Below are 13,718 nucleotides of genomic sequence, written 5' to 3'. Positions count from 1 at the left end.
GTGTTTTATTAAACCGGTTTTAAACTAGTTTGATCAGAATTGAGAATCGAGAACATGCGAAAGGGTTAGGGTGATCTCTAAAATTCAGTCCTGCGGACAAACTGTACTTAAAATCTATTCCAAAGAGCAATAATAATTCTCAGAATAGATCAAATACACATATCTCAACTCTCTGTTTCTTCGTTACCGTAAGTGTCAACTTGCCTTTATTTCTCTTGTCCGTATTTTTGCCAAAATAGTTGCTTGATTTTGTCGCTTGCTGTCTAGTTCGAAACTATAATATAGGGTCTAAAAGTATTCAATTATATCATCATTACTTTATTTCTTGTTGGTTTACAAGGGACATTAACCTATATGAGATCGTTCTACAAGGAAAATATTTTAGTTTGATGGTTGCCCAAATTGGTTTATAGGTTATTTTTTGTTGAAAGGGTGCATGGTGCATCACGCCACTCACAAGTTACGAGTTACGCCCCTTGCTATATTGATTACGCTATAAAGGCTATTACGTTCTTTTCCTAGGGCATTGATTGAAAAATCAATTCTTAAATTGAAAATAACACGTGTGTCTGCATGGGGAATGAAATTCTACCTTTCAATTATCAAGTTCTATCGCGAAATTTTAACAAGGAGAAAAAACAAATAATACATATGTGTTATTGATCGGATACAATTATTTTTTCTTATGTAACAATCGCATTTACAGAGTTTAAAGTAAGATGAACATACATTACGCCAAAGGAAAACTTTTTACAAGTGTAAAGAGAGTAAAATTTCTGATCTAAGCATAAAATTTCAAATTAGAACATAAATTAATGAATAATATAAGGGGGCGAGTTTGCCTTTAAAATATTTTAATAGGACTAGGGTGCTAGATCAAAAATCTTTTCAAATTCGGAAAGCGGTTGAAATTGGCAATTTATTTGCATATTTTCCTGTGCCAAATTTCCCGGAAAAGCCTTTTTTTAAGTTGATTCAAACTTATCAGGACGCAAAAAAATTTGAATTGGCCAAAATGAAGCTTGCTTTTATGACTTAGCACATTTTAATTCATATTTTTATCAAAATGTTTAATGTTTTCAAGCTCTTAAAAAGGAACCTAATAATTATGCAGCTATTTTATATATTAAAATTAATTAGTAATTATATTTTAGTTTAATGAACTAATTTCGAAGCAATTACTACATTAATGATAAAACTCTCTAATGTATTATAAATTGCGAAATTGTTGCTTCACATCGTTGCGAAATAGGCACTAAAAATTAATAACCATCTCAGGTAACAGAAACAGATTGCCATTACTTTCACTTTTCAAATTTGCAATTAGCGTCCTTTTCGATTATCGCTGACAATGAGCAAATAGAAACCGACAGACGATTCTTTACCCAACCCTGTTCTTCTTTCAGTTCCGGCTGAAAAACAAACTCAGCAAAAATTGCAGCCTGCGAGATACCTGCCGAGACCTGGCGATGCGGCTGCGGCGCCTCCGTGAGGCGGCGTTAGGCAACCGGCGTCGCTGCTCGGCCGCAGGGTAGGGGTGCTGCGGCCGGTGCTGCGGAGGGGGGCCGGTGCGCGGCGGGGCACGCATGACGCAGAGCCAGTCAGTGCCATCGCGGCCGCGGCATGGACAGCGCATGGCGAACCAACGCGAGCAACAGGCGCAGCTCGGACAGGCGGCCAAACGCTTCGTGGCCGCTCTCGACGTCGGCACCACCACCGTCCGCTGCCATGTGCTCAACCAGGCGGCGACGGTCGTCGGCACAGCTCAAAGAGAGGTACGCTTTTTTAAATTTTATTCTGACACTGATTTATAGGCCAAAACAGTTAACGATTATATTTAGCAATGTTTGTTGACTAATAGAAAGTGGTTCGTTGAGTTTGTGAAATTTAGCAACACGTTTATCTCTAAAATTCGGACCAAGGAACAGTTAAATTTCAGGTTTTGTCTCATTCTCGGAAAATTAAATGATTTTTTGGCATGATTTGCGCGATCTATCCAATGGCGTGCGAATTTGGAGGAAAAATTCCCGAAAGTGTGAAATAAATCGTGGTTTTACAGCAGGGAGACACATTTTGCGCTTGATTTGCCGATTTCTCACAAATGTAATAAATGATTTAGGGAATTTCCTACTTTTCAAATAGTTGTACTTCCAATAAAGGTTTAAAGCATTCTTTACAAATTTTCAAGCTTTACTTTTTGTTTACGGGGAAAGCCAAGGAATTGTTTTATTCATTTAATCATTAGGCGCTTACACAAAAACACCCATAAAAGCTGAAATTAAATTATTTTCCTATAGTTCTAGCTGCTTATCTTTTAAAAACCCGCTGACAAATTTAAATTTTGAACGATATTTTGATTCCTCACCAAAATAAAATTCTCGCTGAGTAATGGCATTACGTCTTGCAATTTCAATTTTTACGCTAAGTCATGAAGCAAATAAAATGAACTTGACCTTTGCAACTTTTTATCCCTTTGGCTTTTTACTGTGCTTCAAACAGAGTGCCAAATTCTATTTTCAAATCTCACAACCGTCTTAAGAGATTATTTATTCTACCTTCAGTTGATTGCTAAATGATAAGCTGTTAGCTCGTAATTTCCTGCTGGCTGGAATGCATAATGAGGCAATTATTTTAACTTGCATCCGGCCTTCAGGTGTGTTGGTTGAGCGGTTTTCGTCGACATTCGGCCCTGCAACTTTTTATATTAGCACTGCAACGATTGAGCACCCGAAATTCCTCAAGTGTCATCGATAAGCAAGACGAGCGTGTCCCTAATTCGAGATTAAATGCAGTCAAGATAATGTTTCACTTGACGCCACTTGCCCTGTCAACTTTTATAGTTACGAGGTCACCTTGTTTACGCTATCTGTATTTACTCTCCGTTGTTGAGCGAATGCAAACATAGACTATAGTCTTACTTAAATAAAATGTTCCTTCCATGTGTAACCATTTTGTTATATTAATTTGTGCGAGTCCCGATCTGAAGCTGTGAAAAACAAATAAATTATTATATGAAAGTTTATGACCAACACGAATCTTGGCTAATTTTTTGCCGCTTTCAATGCCAACGGCTTTTAAAAAAAAACACTGCGTGTGATTTTAGAAAGTCCCTGAATCCACCGCAATCTACGAGCATTAAAAAAAGTTCACGATCACAGTCAGCCAATATAAAGAAAGACGATCTAAATTACGCAATGCCAATCGTACCACAAAGATAATCAAGACGGGAACACCACAAGTGACACGTTTTTAATCGAAATCTCATGAAGAAAGAGCGTTTGAGTCTCCTTAGCGATGATTTTCCTGACGAAACACTCTCGTGACTCGTGTTATAATAAAGTTTGACCTTTCACTTCTGGCTTATGAACCCAAGTGGAGCACAGTAGACTTTTTGTATGCGATTCAAGATCAAACAAAGGCACAATGAAAGAAAATACTCCGACAATTGATCCATAAGAGAACCCTGAGTACGTTCGCTCTAAAATGCAAATTTTTTGCCTCAAACGCACAGACTTTCATGAAATTAGAAGAAATAAATGACCATTAAAAGTATCAATAGAGCCTCATTTCTCATTTTCCATTTACGAATTTCTTCTAATTGAGATTCCTATGCATGATTTAGTTAAAAAAAAGAAGCAATATTTATCCAATTATTTGGTACGTACTCCTTGATGAGACGGATTGATCGATATTTAATTTTTAATTGTTTAAAATATATATTTTTTACGATTTTTACGTTAACGGCTTTAATGGCATCTCAAAAAATGATACTATTTTGGAAAAATTGAACATTTTTAACATCTTTCAAACCATCACAATTTGTAAAATTTATTTTAACATAAATCATTATTTTAAAAATAAAAAACGTAAAATTTTAATTAGGAAGTATCACTCTAAGAATGTTAAAATGAAAATAGAACGTTAGAGTCGCTTGAAGTCATCTCTCCGAGAATTTTGGAAAGGAAAAACGATGCATCCGTTATTATTATCTCGTCAGGGGAAGTCTACGCACCAAAAATCATCACGATTGAACAAAAATTGTATATTTAAAGCTTTTCTAAATATTTGTCCATTCCGTAACTCATTTCTGGACAAAAAATTTGCATATCAGATGAGAACGTCCCCAGGGTTCCCTTGTCAATTGAATTACATTTATTTCACTCATGTTCAATTCTCCCCAGGTGACCCTCCTTTACCCTAAGCCAGGGCGTTTCGAGATCGACCCTGAGGTGCTATGGTCGAAGGTGGTTGCCGTCGTCGAGGAGGCTGTGACAAGTGATTTCAATTGAAATTAGAACTTACCCCAGAGTTTAATTATGTCTATTTTTGGTCAGATGCCAACCTCAACATGACCGACGTGACCTGTATGGGTATCTCGACGCAGCGCTGCACTTTCATCACGTGGAGCAAGGTGACTGGCACTCCTTTTCACAATTTAATCACCTGGCAGGACATCAGGGCTGCCCAATTGGTCAAGAGTTGGGACAACAGTTTCGCCGTCAAGGTGGGAATAATTCAAATTTCTAACAGGCAATTTCAGTGCATGGTTTTTATTCCGTAGGTGCTCAGGGGAGCTGCCAGGGTGGTGTATTGGATCACCAGAAAGCGACGGTTCCTCGCTGGTAGCACGCTCAAATTGATGAACACGCAGGTGAGTTGGTTTTTCCCGAAATAACATCTAAACTGAGTTGTGCAAAAAATCTGAATAACATAATAGGGCAATCTCCAGCCCCTAAATAACTAAACATCCCCATAAATCAACCCCTAGCATTTGAGGCACTTTGTCTCTTTTTTAGGGTTCTTTTTAGGTAATTTTTGTTCCATTTCTTCGCCTTAAATTAATAATTGATCCATCCTCTCATTTTTAACCCTATTTCAACCCCTTAAAACCACTCATATGAAAGAATTTCTTATTTTCGCGTATTTACTTCCAAATAAAAATTTTTGTTAGTAGACTGGACTTATTTTATTGAACCATTTGATAAATCAACCCCAAAGCACGTTTGAGACCTTTATTGACTAATTTGAGCATTTGTTTTGAATAATTAATTGCAAAACCGCTTTCCGTTCTCTATGACTTTCATTTTGAGCGATTTCAATCTATGACAATATCTCAGAGAGAGTTTTGATCAATCAAATCATCAAATGGCATTTTCAGGTCACGCTCCGCCTGCTGTGGGTGTTGCAAAATGTGCCAGGTCTGAAAGAAGCCATGAGGCGCGACGAAGTCATGTTCGGCACATTTGACACATACCTCATCTGGCGACTGTCCGGGGGCCGCTCCTACTGCACAGATCCCTCTTCGGCGGCGGCCACCGGCCTCTACGACCCTTTCACCATGGAGTGGGCTGGCTGGGCGCGCGCCATCTTCCGTCTTCCGGCCAGCATCTTTCCGCCGGTCGGAGAATCGGCCGGCGCCTGCTTGGCGGTGGTCGCCCCTGAAATCTGGGGTGCCACCTTCCCCATCTGCAGTTCGGTAGGAATTTTGGAAATCGGAATTTTGGAAATTTTTCATTGCCTTTTTTCTTGGCTTGAGCAGGTTGCCGATCAAAGTGCCGCTATGTTTGGCTCATGCTGCTTCAAAGAGGGCGACGTCAAGCTCACTATGGGCACTGGATCTTTCCTCAACATCAACACAGGAAAAACTCCCATGGGGACAACCTTAGGTATTTATTAGCTTTATTGGATGGTTTTATACTTTATAAAATTTGACTTGAAATACTATCTAAAAGAGAGGAAATAAGCTTAGAATTTTTTGCTGTTTAAATTTTTGAGTAAATTGGCCAATCAAGCGGCGAGCACTCGAGCACTGTCTCTCCACTGTAATACCACGAATTATTTCACACTTTAGGGAATTTATCCTTAAATTTGCGCATGAAAGGGATCAATATTAAGTGAAAAATCATTAATTTTTTAATTTATCTGATTTATGAGATAAAACTGTTACCAATTTTGACAGTTAACTCGATGAACTATTTTTTGCTATAGTCAAAAAATTTAAAACGATCTTAATTGTTGGTCTGTAAAGCTCTACTTTATACCTAACGTTTTCACATAGTTTTAATAACTTTTTCTAATGATTTGCTGCTTTATTTAGGCATGTACCCACTGGTTGGCTGGAAGGTAGGCTCCGAGTTGACTTATCTTGCTGAAAGTGCTTCCAATGACACAGGCACCATTATCAACTGGGCTCTCAGCTGTGGTGAGGCAAACTTCTATCTCGACAAGCAAGCATCCTTGCTAAGTCCCCAACCACATTTCAGATTTGATCAAGGAACCTGGGGAATCGTCACAACTCGCCACCTCAGTGCCCAGTTCAGGCGGAGTCTACTTCGTTCCTGCTTTCTCTGGTCTTCAGGTAACAAAAAAAATCAACTCTAATTATTTATTTAAATGTTGTTTCATGCTAGGCTCCCATAAACGATGCTTTGGCTGCCGCGGGCTTTCTCGGCATTTCTCCTTCAACGCAGAAGGCACACTTGGTGCGTGCGCTTCTCGAAAGTGTGGCGTTCCGCGGTGCTCAGCTGGTGCAACTGATGCACCAGGAGATTCCGATTCCTGTCAAGGGCATCCGAATCGACGGCGGCGTTTCTCGCAATGACTTTATCGCCCAGATGCTGGCCGACCTGACTGGACTGCACGTCGAAAGGGCCACCACGTGCGATCACTCTGCCCTTGGCGCTGCTTTTCTAGCTGGAATTGCCGCTGGTGAGCTTTTGATTTAATTCATGAATGAAGGAATAATATAAAAAGATCAAATTAGAAAATAATAAAGTGTGGATTAAATTGTGTCAAAAACGGCATTTTTTAAATTCCAATCAACTGATGGGTAGGTCTTGGCACTATAATTTTAAGGGCTTTAAATATTTTGCTCGCTCAGATTGATTTTTTCAAAGATTCTGGCTTCATTATTAAAATTCAAGTGAGTTGCTGCGTGTTTTTTATAAATGTCACTGCAGAATTCATTTTTAAATTAAAATCCCCAATGATAATGGATTATGGCTTTTATTTGAAGATTTTTCAATGCCAAAAATAAAATATAAAAATGTTGAATCAACCTTTTGTGTTCTTTGTAGGAATATGGTCTGGCAAAGAAGAATTGCTAGAGCTTCGGCGGGTGGAGCGCGAGTTTGTTCCAAACTCTGATCAACATCGAGTGTTGGCAGCAGAGTTTGAGCACTGGCAATGTGCCGTCCAACGCTTCCTCAACTGGAAGAAGCCTTGAACAATAAATTTTTAAATGGCTGTGAACTCCTCTCTTTCTTCCAAAGTTATCACGCACTCAAACATAGAAAGAATTTGAAGAAAGAGAGTAGAGAACTGAACTAAGAAGTTGCGCAAACGCTCTGTTATTTTTTACAAATAAAAAGTTTATTAAAAAATGTCCATAGATATAGTTTTTTATTTGTATTTTGTACAGAAATTTGTCATGCAATTAAAATACATTATCAGACTGTTGAATTTGGTTTGAGCACACTTAGTTGGATAATGAAGTCCAAGAGGTGCATCTGGGCCTGAACATCAACTGGATTGGTTGTCACGAAAAACCCCGGCACCCCTGCCAATTCCAAGGTGCACTGCTGGTCAGCAACCTATTAAAATTTAAAGCTTTAAAGGCCAACAGTTATGAACGTTTTGACTGAAGAAAGTACTTAATAGAGTTTATTATTGTGAAATTTAGCAACAATTATGAAATCATGTCCAAAGAACATTTTAGTTTTGGATTTTGCCAAATTTCTCGAGTTTTTCTCTTAATTTTGATCCCTCTTGAGCCGATCTATTCAAAGGTGCACAAATTTTGAAGAGAAATTCCCTATATTGTGAAATACAGAAGGGAGACAATGGTCACCGCTTGAATAGCCGGCCGATTTTCTCAAATTTATTTTACTTGACCCTATTATCTGAGAGTAAATCAGGCTTTTTAAAAGTTTTAATTTTGGCTAAAATCATTTATTTCCATGCACCTTATGGTCGAACTGCCCAAGGATAGAGATGTCAAGCTCTTTGAGCGCTTCAGTATGACTTCGCTCCAGTTCATCCGTTCGCCTTTTCTTGATTTCACTGCTTTCACTAGATTTCTTTAATGCTTCAGCAAGTCTTGATTTCTCAACTAAAAAAAAAAATTAATACATATATTATAGTGCGAGCAAGGGAAAATTTATGTAAGTATGTATATATATATATATACATCGATGCTGCTTGGTGAGGGCCATTCGCTGCTGCTCGAGCTGTGACTCGGTGACATGCTGTATTTCCATCAGGCCATTGACTATGGCGAAAACTGTCTCATTCAGCAAGGAAAGTGCCAACCGGGCCAGCAGCTCGTCGCTAATTTTCTGCCTTAGCTCACTGCAAATGGAATGGCGTTCCGAGTTCTGACAGTGATTTCGTTATTTACTTACGCAGACAGAGGTTTGGCCAGCAGACGCAGTTCGTTTAGGTATAAGTCAAGTTTCCTTTGCAGAGCTTCCTGATCCGCATTGGTAGATTCTTCCATTGTTATTAGAGACAGTCTTACGTCTTACATTAAGCCTCGTAGTCTACCTCATGGTAAAAGTCGTACACTGGATTTGTTTACATCACGAACTGGATAGTAAACAAAGGAGCAGAGCTGCAAAAGTACTCAAAAATGATTGATGATAGCTGAATCACCAGCAGTTCACTAAGAAAATAATTTGTACAAACAAAAGTAGAAATTTCTATAATATCGAGCAGTCCTAGACACGTTAATGAATTGGTTCTTTAAATATTTAAGCTTGATCTTATCCAAACCCCAGTGTAGATATAAAAAAATCAGACACCGCTGTGGCGCGAAGCGCGAGGACTTTAAAATGAATAAAAATATTATGTCATAACCAACAATATGCATTTTTACAGCATCGTTATCCTCTGTTAAGAATTGAAGCATTAAGAAAATTGCGCTACTTACAGATAATTAAAATTAATTTAAATAATAAAATTAACACAGGCTAAGGAATCACGGTTTCCTCCCTAATTGTGAGTATCAGGAACCGAGACAGCCCCCAAAGAAGGATACTGATCGACTAGAGAGCGTAATTTTTCGTTTTCCTCTTGGCCATGGCCATCATTTTGTAGTTTTACTAGCGGGCTTATTAATCATTGTTAGTTCAAATAAAGGGGAATTTTGTGGTTTTTAAAAAAGTACACATGTGAGCTGTTTTTTATATGCATACTCTAGAAATAATAGTAGAAAGGTCGAGTCAGTTGGAAGCCATAGTAGATGACGAGAGTCAAGGAACCGACCTTCAGCGACAACAAATTCAAAATCCATCTTGGTTTGCCTCTATTCGATTCAGTTTGATGAAGAGTCTTTGTAACAGTTAATAAATTTTCGCATATATTCGTTCAAAGGACGATCCTGTTTTGTATTTTTTTCTAATCTATACAAATAATTTGATTGTGTTGAGGAAGAATTAAAAGAAAGAGTGCATCTCAACCTTTATTTTTTCTTGCCTCATCATAGGCCGTGAAGAATATTTAAATAAATTTTTTAACATAAAAATTGACTATTATTTAGAGCGAAAATATTGGATGTATATACAAGCCTAAAAACAGCTACTGGCCGCTATAATAAAAGGTTGCAAAGCTCCTAGAAGACAAATAGTTTTCAAATTTAATTATTAGATTCCACTTTCATTATTTTGTTGGTAATTTTTCCCTCTTCTTCCATTTTTTATGTTTAGAAAGGAAAAAATCCAAAAATTCCCCACGTGAAATCGGTTTTCGCAGTGTTTTCGAGAGTTAAAATAAAATTGACCGCACTCTTCCACCGCTAATTTTTTTCGTTTTTTCCTTTCCCGCTGTTTGAATTTTAACCAAACAAAATTACCCGTCTTTGGTCTCTTTATCGTGCGGAAAAGAAATAATAACGTGCTTTTTTTGCTCTTTTTATCCCTGTCCGAGGACCGGAGGACCGGGGAGGGCGCGCACTGCACTAGCACGAATGCTGAAACCCGGGTCCCAATAACACCGCGAACGGATAACATGGGCGCACCAGGCCGCACAGGGACCCAGCCCACTCAAGGGCCACTTGCCTCCGCACCGAGGACTTTTTTTAAACGCTAGACATTCGTCCCGTGAAGCCAAATCATGCATGCTGGAAAGGTGCAAACCAGCAAGTAGCGAGTCGCCTCCCAGCCCGTTGAGCAATTTTAGCATTTCGAGTCACTAAACTAACCACTTTTTGCCATTTCTGACATTGGGTAGCCAGTATTAGATCTCCGAACTGCTCAAATACCTCTCATTGCTTTGACACTCCTGAGAGTGCCTTAACAATGCGAGCCAACGGGCTGGTTAAACGGCGTACTTTAACCGCAGCGAAAATCCCAGACACATGTACGTAGATACATAAACTACATTAAAAAGCAAGCATGAAAAAATACAATTATCACCTATCTATAGTATATATTTTGGTTGGGCAGCTGTCACGGCGAATCGGCGACCTCCGTCTACTTCTGCACTGTCCGCGACATATTCCTGCATCATTTGAGCACACTGCAAAATAAATAAGTTACATAAGAGAATACGCGCGCTCACAATTAAGCAGTTTTCCCGTTGTGTTTTCCAAATTTGAGCTATCAAGCATCAACGTACGATTCAAATTTGTGTTGACGCCTAAAATATAGACCGCAGTCTTCCGCCGCCTATTTTTTCCTTTTTGGCGAGTATGTATTTTGCTGTTTGAATTTTAGCAAAACAAAATAACGTGCCCTTGGTCTCTTTACCACAGTTTGCGGTGGAAACTGTTATATAAAAAGGTGAGCTGGACGAAAAACGCTAGCAGAGGCGAATGTGTGGATGCGGAGCGCCAATCACTGTTCCACGAGCAGCACTTAAATGCAACACAGCCGTCTCGCGCCCTTTCGCCACCTAAAAAACGGTACGCAGAAAATAGTTTACCTGCTCGACATACTGTCGACACAGGCTACTTTTTAACTCCAGGATTTGTCTGATAGGGAAAAACCAAAGGCGCTGAAAAATTTTCTGGTTCACTGCAAGTCAGAGGTGAGAAAATCTCACCCCGCCGCATGTCACTGCTGCGCGGTGCGAAAAACTCATCTTTGACACCCCAGGCATAGTGACTTACGGCGGGGTGAGATTTTCTCACTGCAGCGCAGTGACATTTTCTCACCTCTGACTTGCGGTGTTCAAAGTAGAATACCGTTTAAATTCTTCTAGTTTTATCTCTAACTGTGTTTGTAGATTTTTAAAGTTTAGAGCGCATATAGTTTCAAAGGCAAAAAATACTATAGTGTTATATTTAAAATGTCTCTCAGGTTTCAGCGTCAAAAATTCGCCGTGTTTTCAAAATAGAAAAAACGGCGTATTTTTGGACGCTGAAATATTTTTTGCTCGAAAAGAATTACATAAGATTCATTAATTTGCAACTGATAAAACGGTTATTAAAAAGATTTAAACAGTGTCGAGCGTCTCGTTCGTCGCTCCTTTTAGAATTTTCTCGTATGAACGATTGCATTTTTTTGTTTTCGTGCCTTTTGCGATTAGCTGGAAGAATGTCTCCGTTCTTGTGCGCCATTATCTTGCTCGGCCTTTATTCATCCCTGGCCTCCGCCGCCAACTTCAGTCAAGTATACGAGTGGCCCGATGTCATGGACTACGAGTGGCCGTCGGAAGAAATCAAGATAAAGACCTTGAAAACTTTCAAACAAGAGTATATGTATCCTCGTTCCATGGTTATTTACGGATCAAGACTCTTTCTCAGCCTTCAGAGCTATGGTGGTGTCATACTACCAGTGACTCTGGTGTCTTTACCGATGAGCGGCGCGTCTTCAGCGTCCCCGAAGCTCACTCCAGTCCCTTCGTGGGACATGCACGTAAGTAGCAAAAACACATGTGAACATTTGAATGGGGAATGTTGTTTTAAATATGCAAAGAGAAGCATTATTTGCGCGTGTGAAGGAGCCGCAGCGAGGCCTTTTTGCTCTTTAGCCGCAAGAGGGAGGCCCATTTTTTACCCATTTCCTCGTCAGGACATTTAGTTGTCTCGGCTTGTTGTTTAATGCCAGAAAAATGCCCAAACTCGTTGAAAATTTGCAAGAAATTTAATTGCTAAAATTCCAGTGAAAGTGTCGATTAGCAAAATAATTCTTTAAAATTTTGGATGGATCGCCGCACTGAAAATTTGTGGCTAAAAGCAGAAAACGCCAGTCTGCAGCGAGCCTAATCCAATTCTTGTGAACATTTTCCTTTCATGCAAGTCATTAGGTTTTAAAACCGGATTATAGGGTAGAACTCATTGTCAATCGAATTAGATTCAGTCGTAAAAGTCTGGACACGAATTTAAATTTTAGTCGCCAAAAGCTGCACTGCGGTTTGCGCGTCGAAATCCAAAAAATCCAGTTTGACTCGGTTTTAAAAGAACCAAATATCCCCTAAATTCCTCTTAATTCTTGCAGAAAAATGGAAACTGCGACAAAATTGAAGAAGCAACAGGGATACAAGTGGACTCCGTTGGAAGGCTTTGGGTGCTGGACAACGGTAGCGACAACTGCAAAGCCAAAATATGGACCATTGACTTGATGAACGGCAATCGCAACAAAATCATTCATCGCTTTTCTTTTTCATACGGGCTGCACGACTTGGTGCTAGACGAAACACCCAGCGGAACCTTGGCCTTCATCTCGCGGTGGCGTCAAAAACACATTATCGTTTTTAGTTTGGAAAAAAACCAAAGTTGGAATGTGTACACGCCAGGAATACGTGGTACTTCCATTGCCATTACCCCTAAAAATAAGGAGATTCCAAGACAGATCTATCTTGGCAACTACCTCTCCGCTGAACTGAAATCAATATCCGTCGACGCAATTCGGAACGGAACTGGAACTGTTAATGGGGAAACAATATTTGGAAACTGGACTGAAAGACCATATAGAATGAGGATTGACAACCACGGGACCATGTATGCCGCATTTTGGTTTAAAAACTACATTAGCTCGTTTAGAACTTCCATGTGGCCATTTTTGGTGCGGCGTATTTATGAGGTATGTTATCAATTTAAAATGGCATTTGAATATTTTGATCTAATTTGGCGAAAATCAAGCTTGGGCAGTTCAGTGATTCAAAATTAAGTTGCTGCACAATTTCTCAAAACTTCCAATTCGTGATTCTTAATCATTTTATTCGATGCTTTGCTTGGTTTTAGGTCGCTGGACTGGATGATAATGCTGCTGAGCCGTTTGCTTTTGCCTCGGACCAAAAAGAAACTCTTTGGTTGTCGGTGTTTGATAGGCTCAGAAAGCCAAGATACAGGCTTTTGAAGGCTGCAGATGAAGCAAAATCCATTTCAGCTTCGCGCACCAGGAGGTGAGTTTCATCTGAACACAGACAACTACAAAAAGCAAAAAATAATGAAAAACCTCATTTTTCTTCGTTTTTAAAACCAATTTCCTTCAGGTTATGGTGAAACCGAGGAACGACCTGCCACCTGATTCTAAGAATTGCACTGCGGCCGAGTTTCCTCCATCTGCAAATTTCTAGTGATCAGAGATCTTATGTTGACATTATACGGCTCAGTTCGGTGAGAGATTACCGGTCTTGTAATTAGGGCTTACAAATGAATTAAAATGCATTAAATATGGTTTTGCTTTTACATGTCGAAGTTTTTCTTATTCCGAAACAGAGGCTTTTTTATTGGATGTATACAAGCCTAAACACAGGCACTGGCTGCTGTAATAATA

General features: G+C 39.3%; 3 protein-coding genes across 3 annotated transcripts; 2 read left to right on the top strand and 1 right to left on the bottom strand.

Annotated features, from left to right (window-relative positions):
• The first annotated feature begins 24 nt into the window (after positions 1-24).
• Positions 25-7,390, top strand: LOC135939038 (putative glycerol kinase 5). The gene is made up of 11 exons (XM_065483171.1): positions 25-188; positions 1,407-1,775; positions 4,182-4,275; positions 4,335-4,504; positions 4,562-4,651; positions 5,159-5,476; positions 5,540-5,666; positions 6,098-6,202; positions 6,264-6,358; positions 6,411-6,708; positions 7,077-7,390. The coding sequence occupies exons 2-11, from the start codon at positions 1,587-1,589 to the stop codon at positions 7,223-7,225; spliced, it is 1,635 nt and encodes a 544-aa protein (XP_065339243.1). The 5' UTR covers positions 25-188; positions 1,407-1,586; the 3' UTR covers positions 7,226-7,390.
• On the bottom strand, positions 7,385-8,567 carry gdl (gonadal protein gdl). Its single transcript, XM_065483174.1, has 4 exons — positions 8,403-8,567; positions 8,189-8,349; positions 7,965-8,110; positions 7,385-7,592 (listed from the first exon to the last, which is right to left on the bottom strand). The coding sequence occupies exons 1-4, from the start codon at positions 8,495-8,497 to the stop codon at positions 7,449-7,451; spliced, it is 546 nt and encodes a 181-aa protein (XP_065339246.1). The 5' UTR covers positions 8,498-8,567; the 3' UTR covers positions 7,385-7,448.
• Positions 8,568-10,759: 2,192 nt separating this feature from the next.
• On the top strand, positions 10,760-13,630 carry LOC135939185 (uncharacterized). Its single transcript, XM_065483417.1, has 5 exons — positions 10,760-10,900; positions 11,527-11,855; positions 12,438-13,022; positions 13,184-13,344; positions 13,435-13,630. The coding sequence occupies exons 1-5, from the start codon at positions 10,858-10,860 to the stop codon at positions 13,442-13,444; spliced, it is 1,128 nt and encodes a 375-aa protein (XP_065339489.1). The 5' UTR covers positions 10,760-10,857; the 3' UTR covers positions 13,445-13,630.
• The last annotated feature ends 88 nt before the right edge of the window (positions 13,631-13,718 follow it).

Source organism: Cloeon dipterum, chromosome 3 (assembly GCF_949628265.1).
Source record: "Cloeon dipterum chromosome 3, ieCloDipt1.1, whole genome shotgun sequence".
NCBI lineage: Eukaryota > Metazoa > Arthropoda > Insecta > Ephemeroptera > Baetidae > Cloeon > Cloeon dipterum.
The sequence above is the reverse complement of the archived record's forward strand: the minus strand, read 5'-3'. Positions and strand labels throughout refer to the sequence as shown.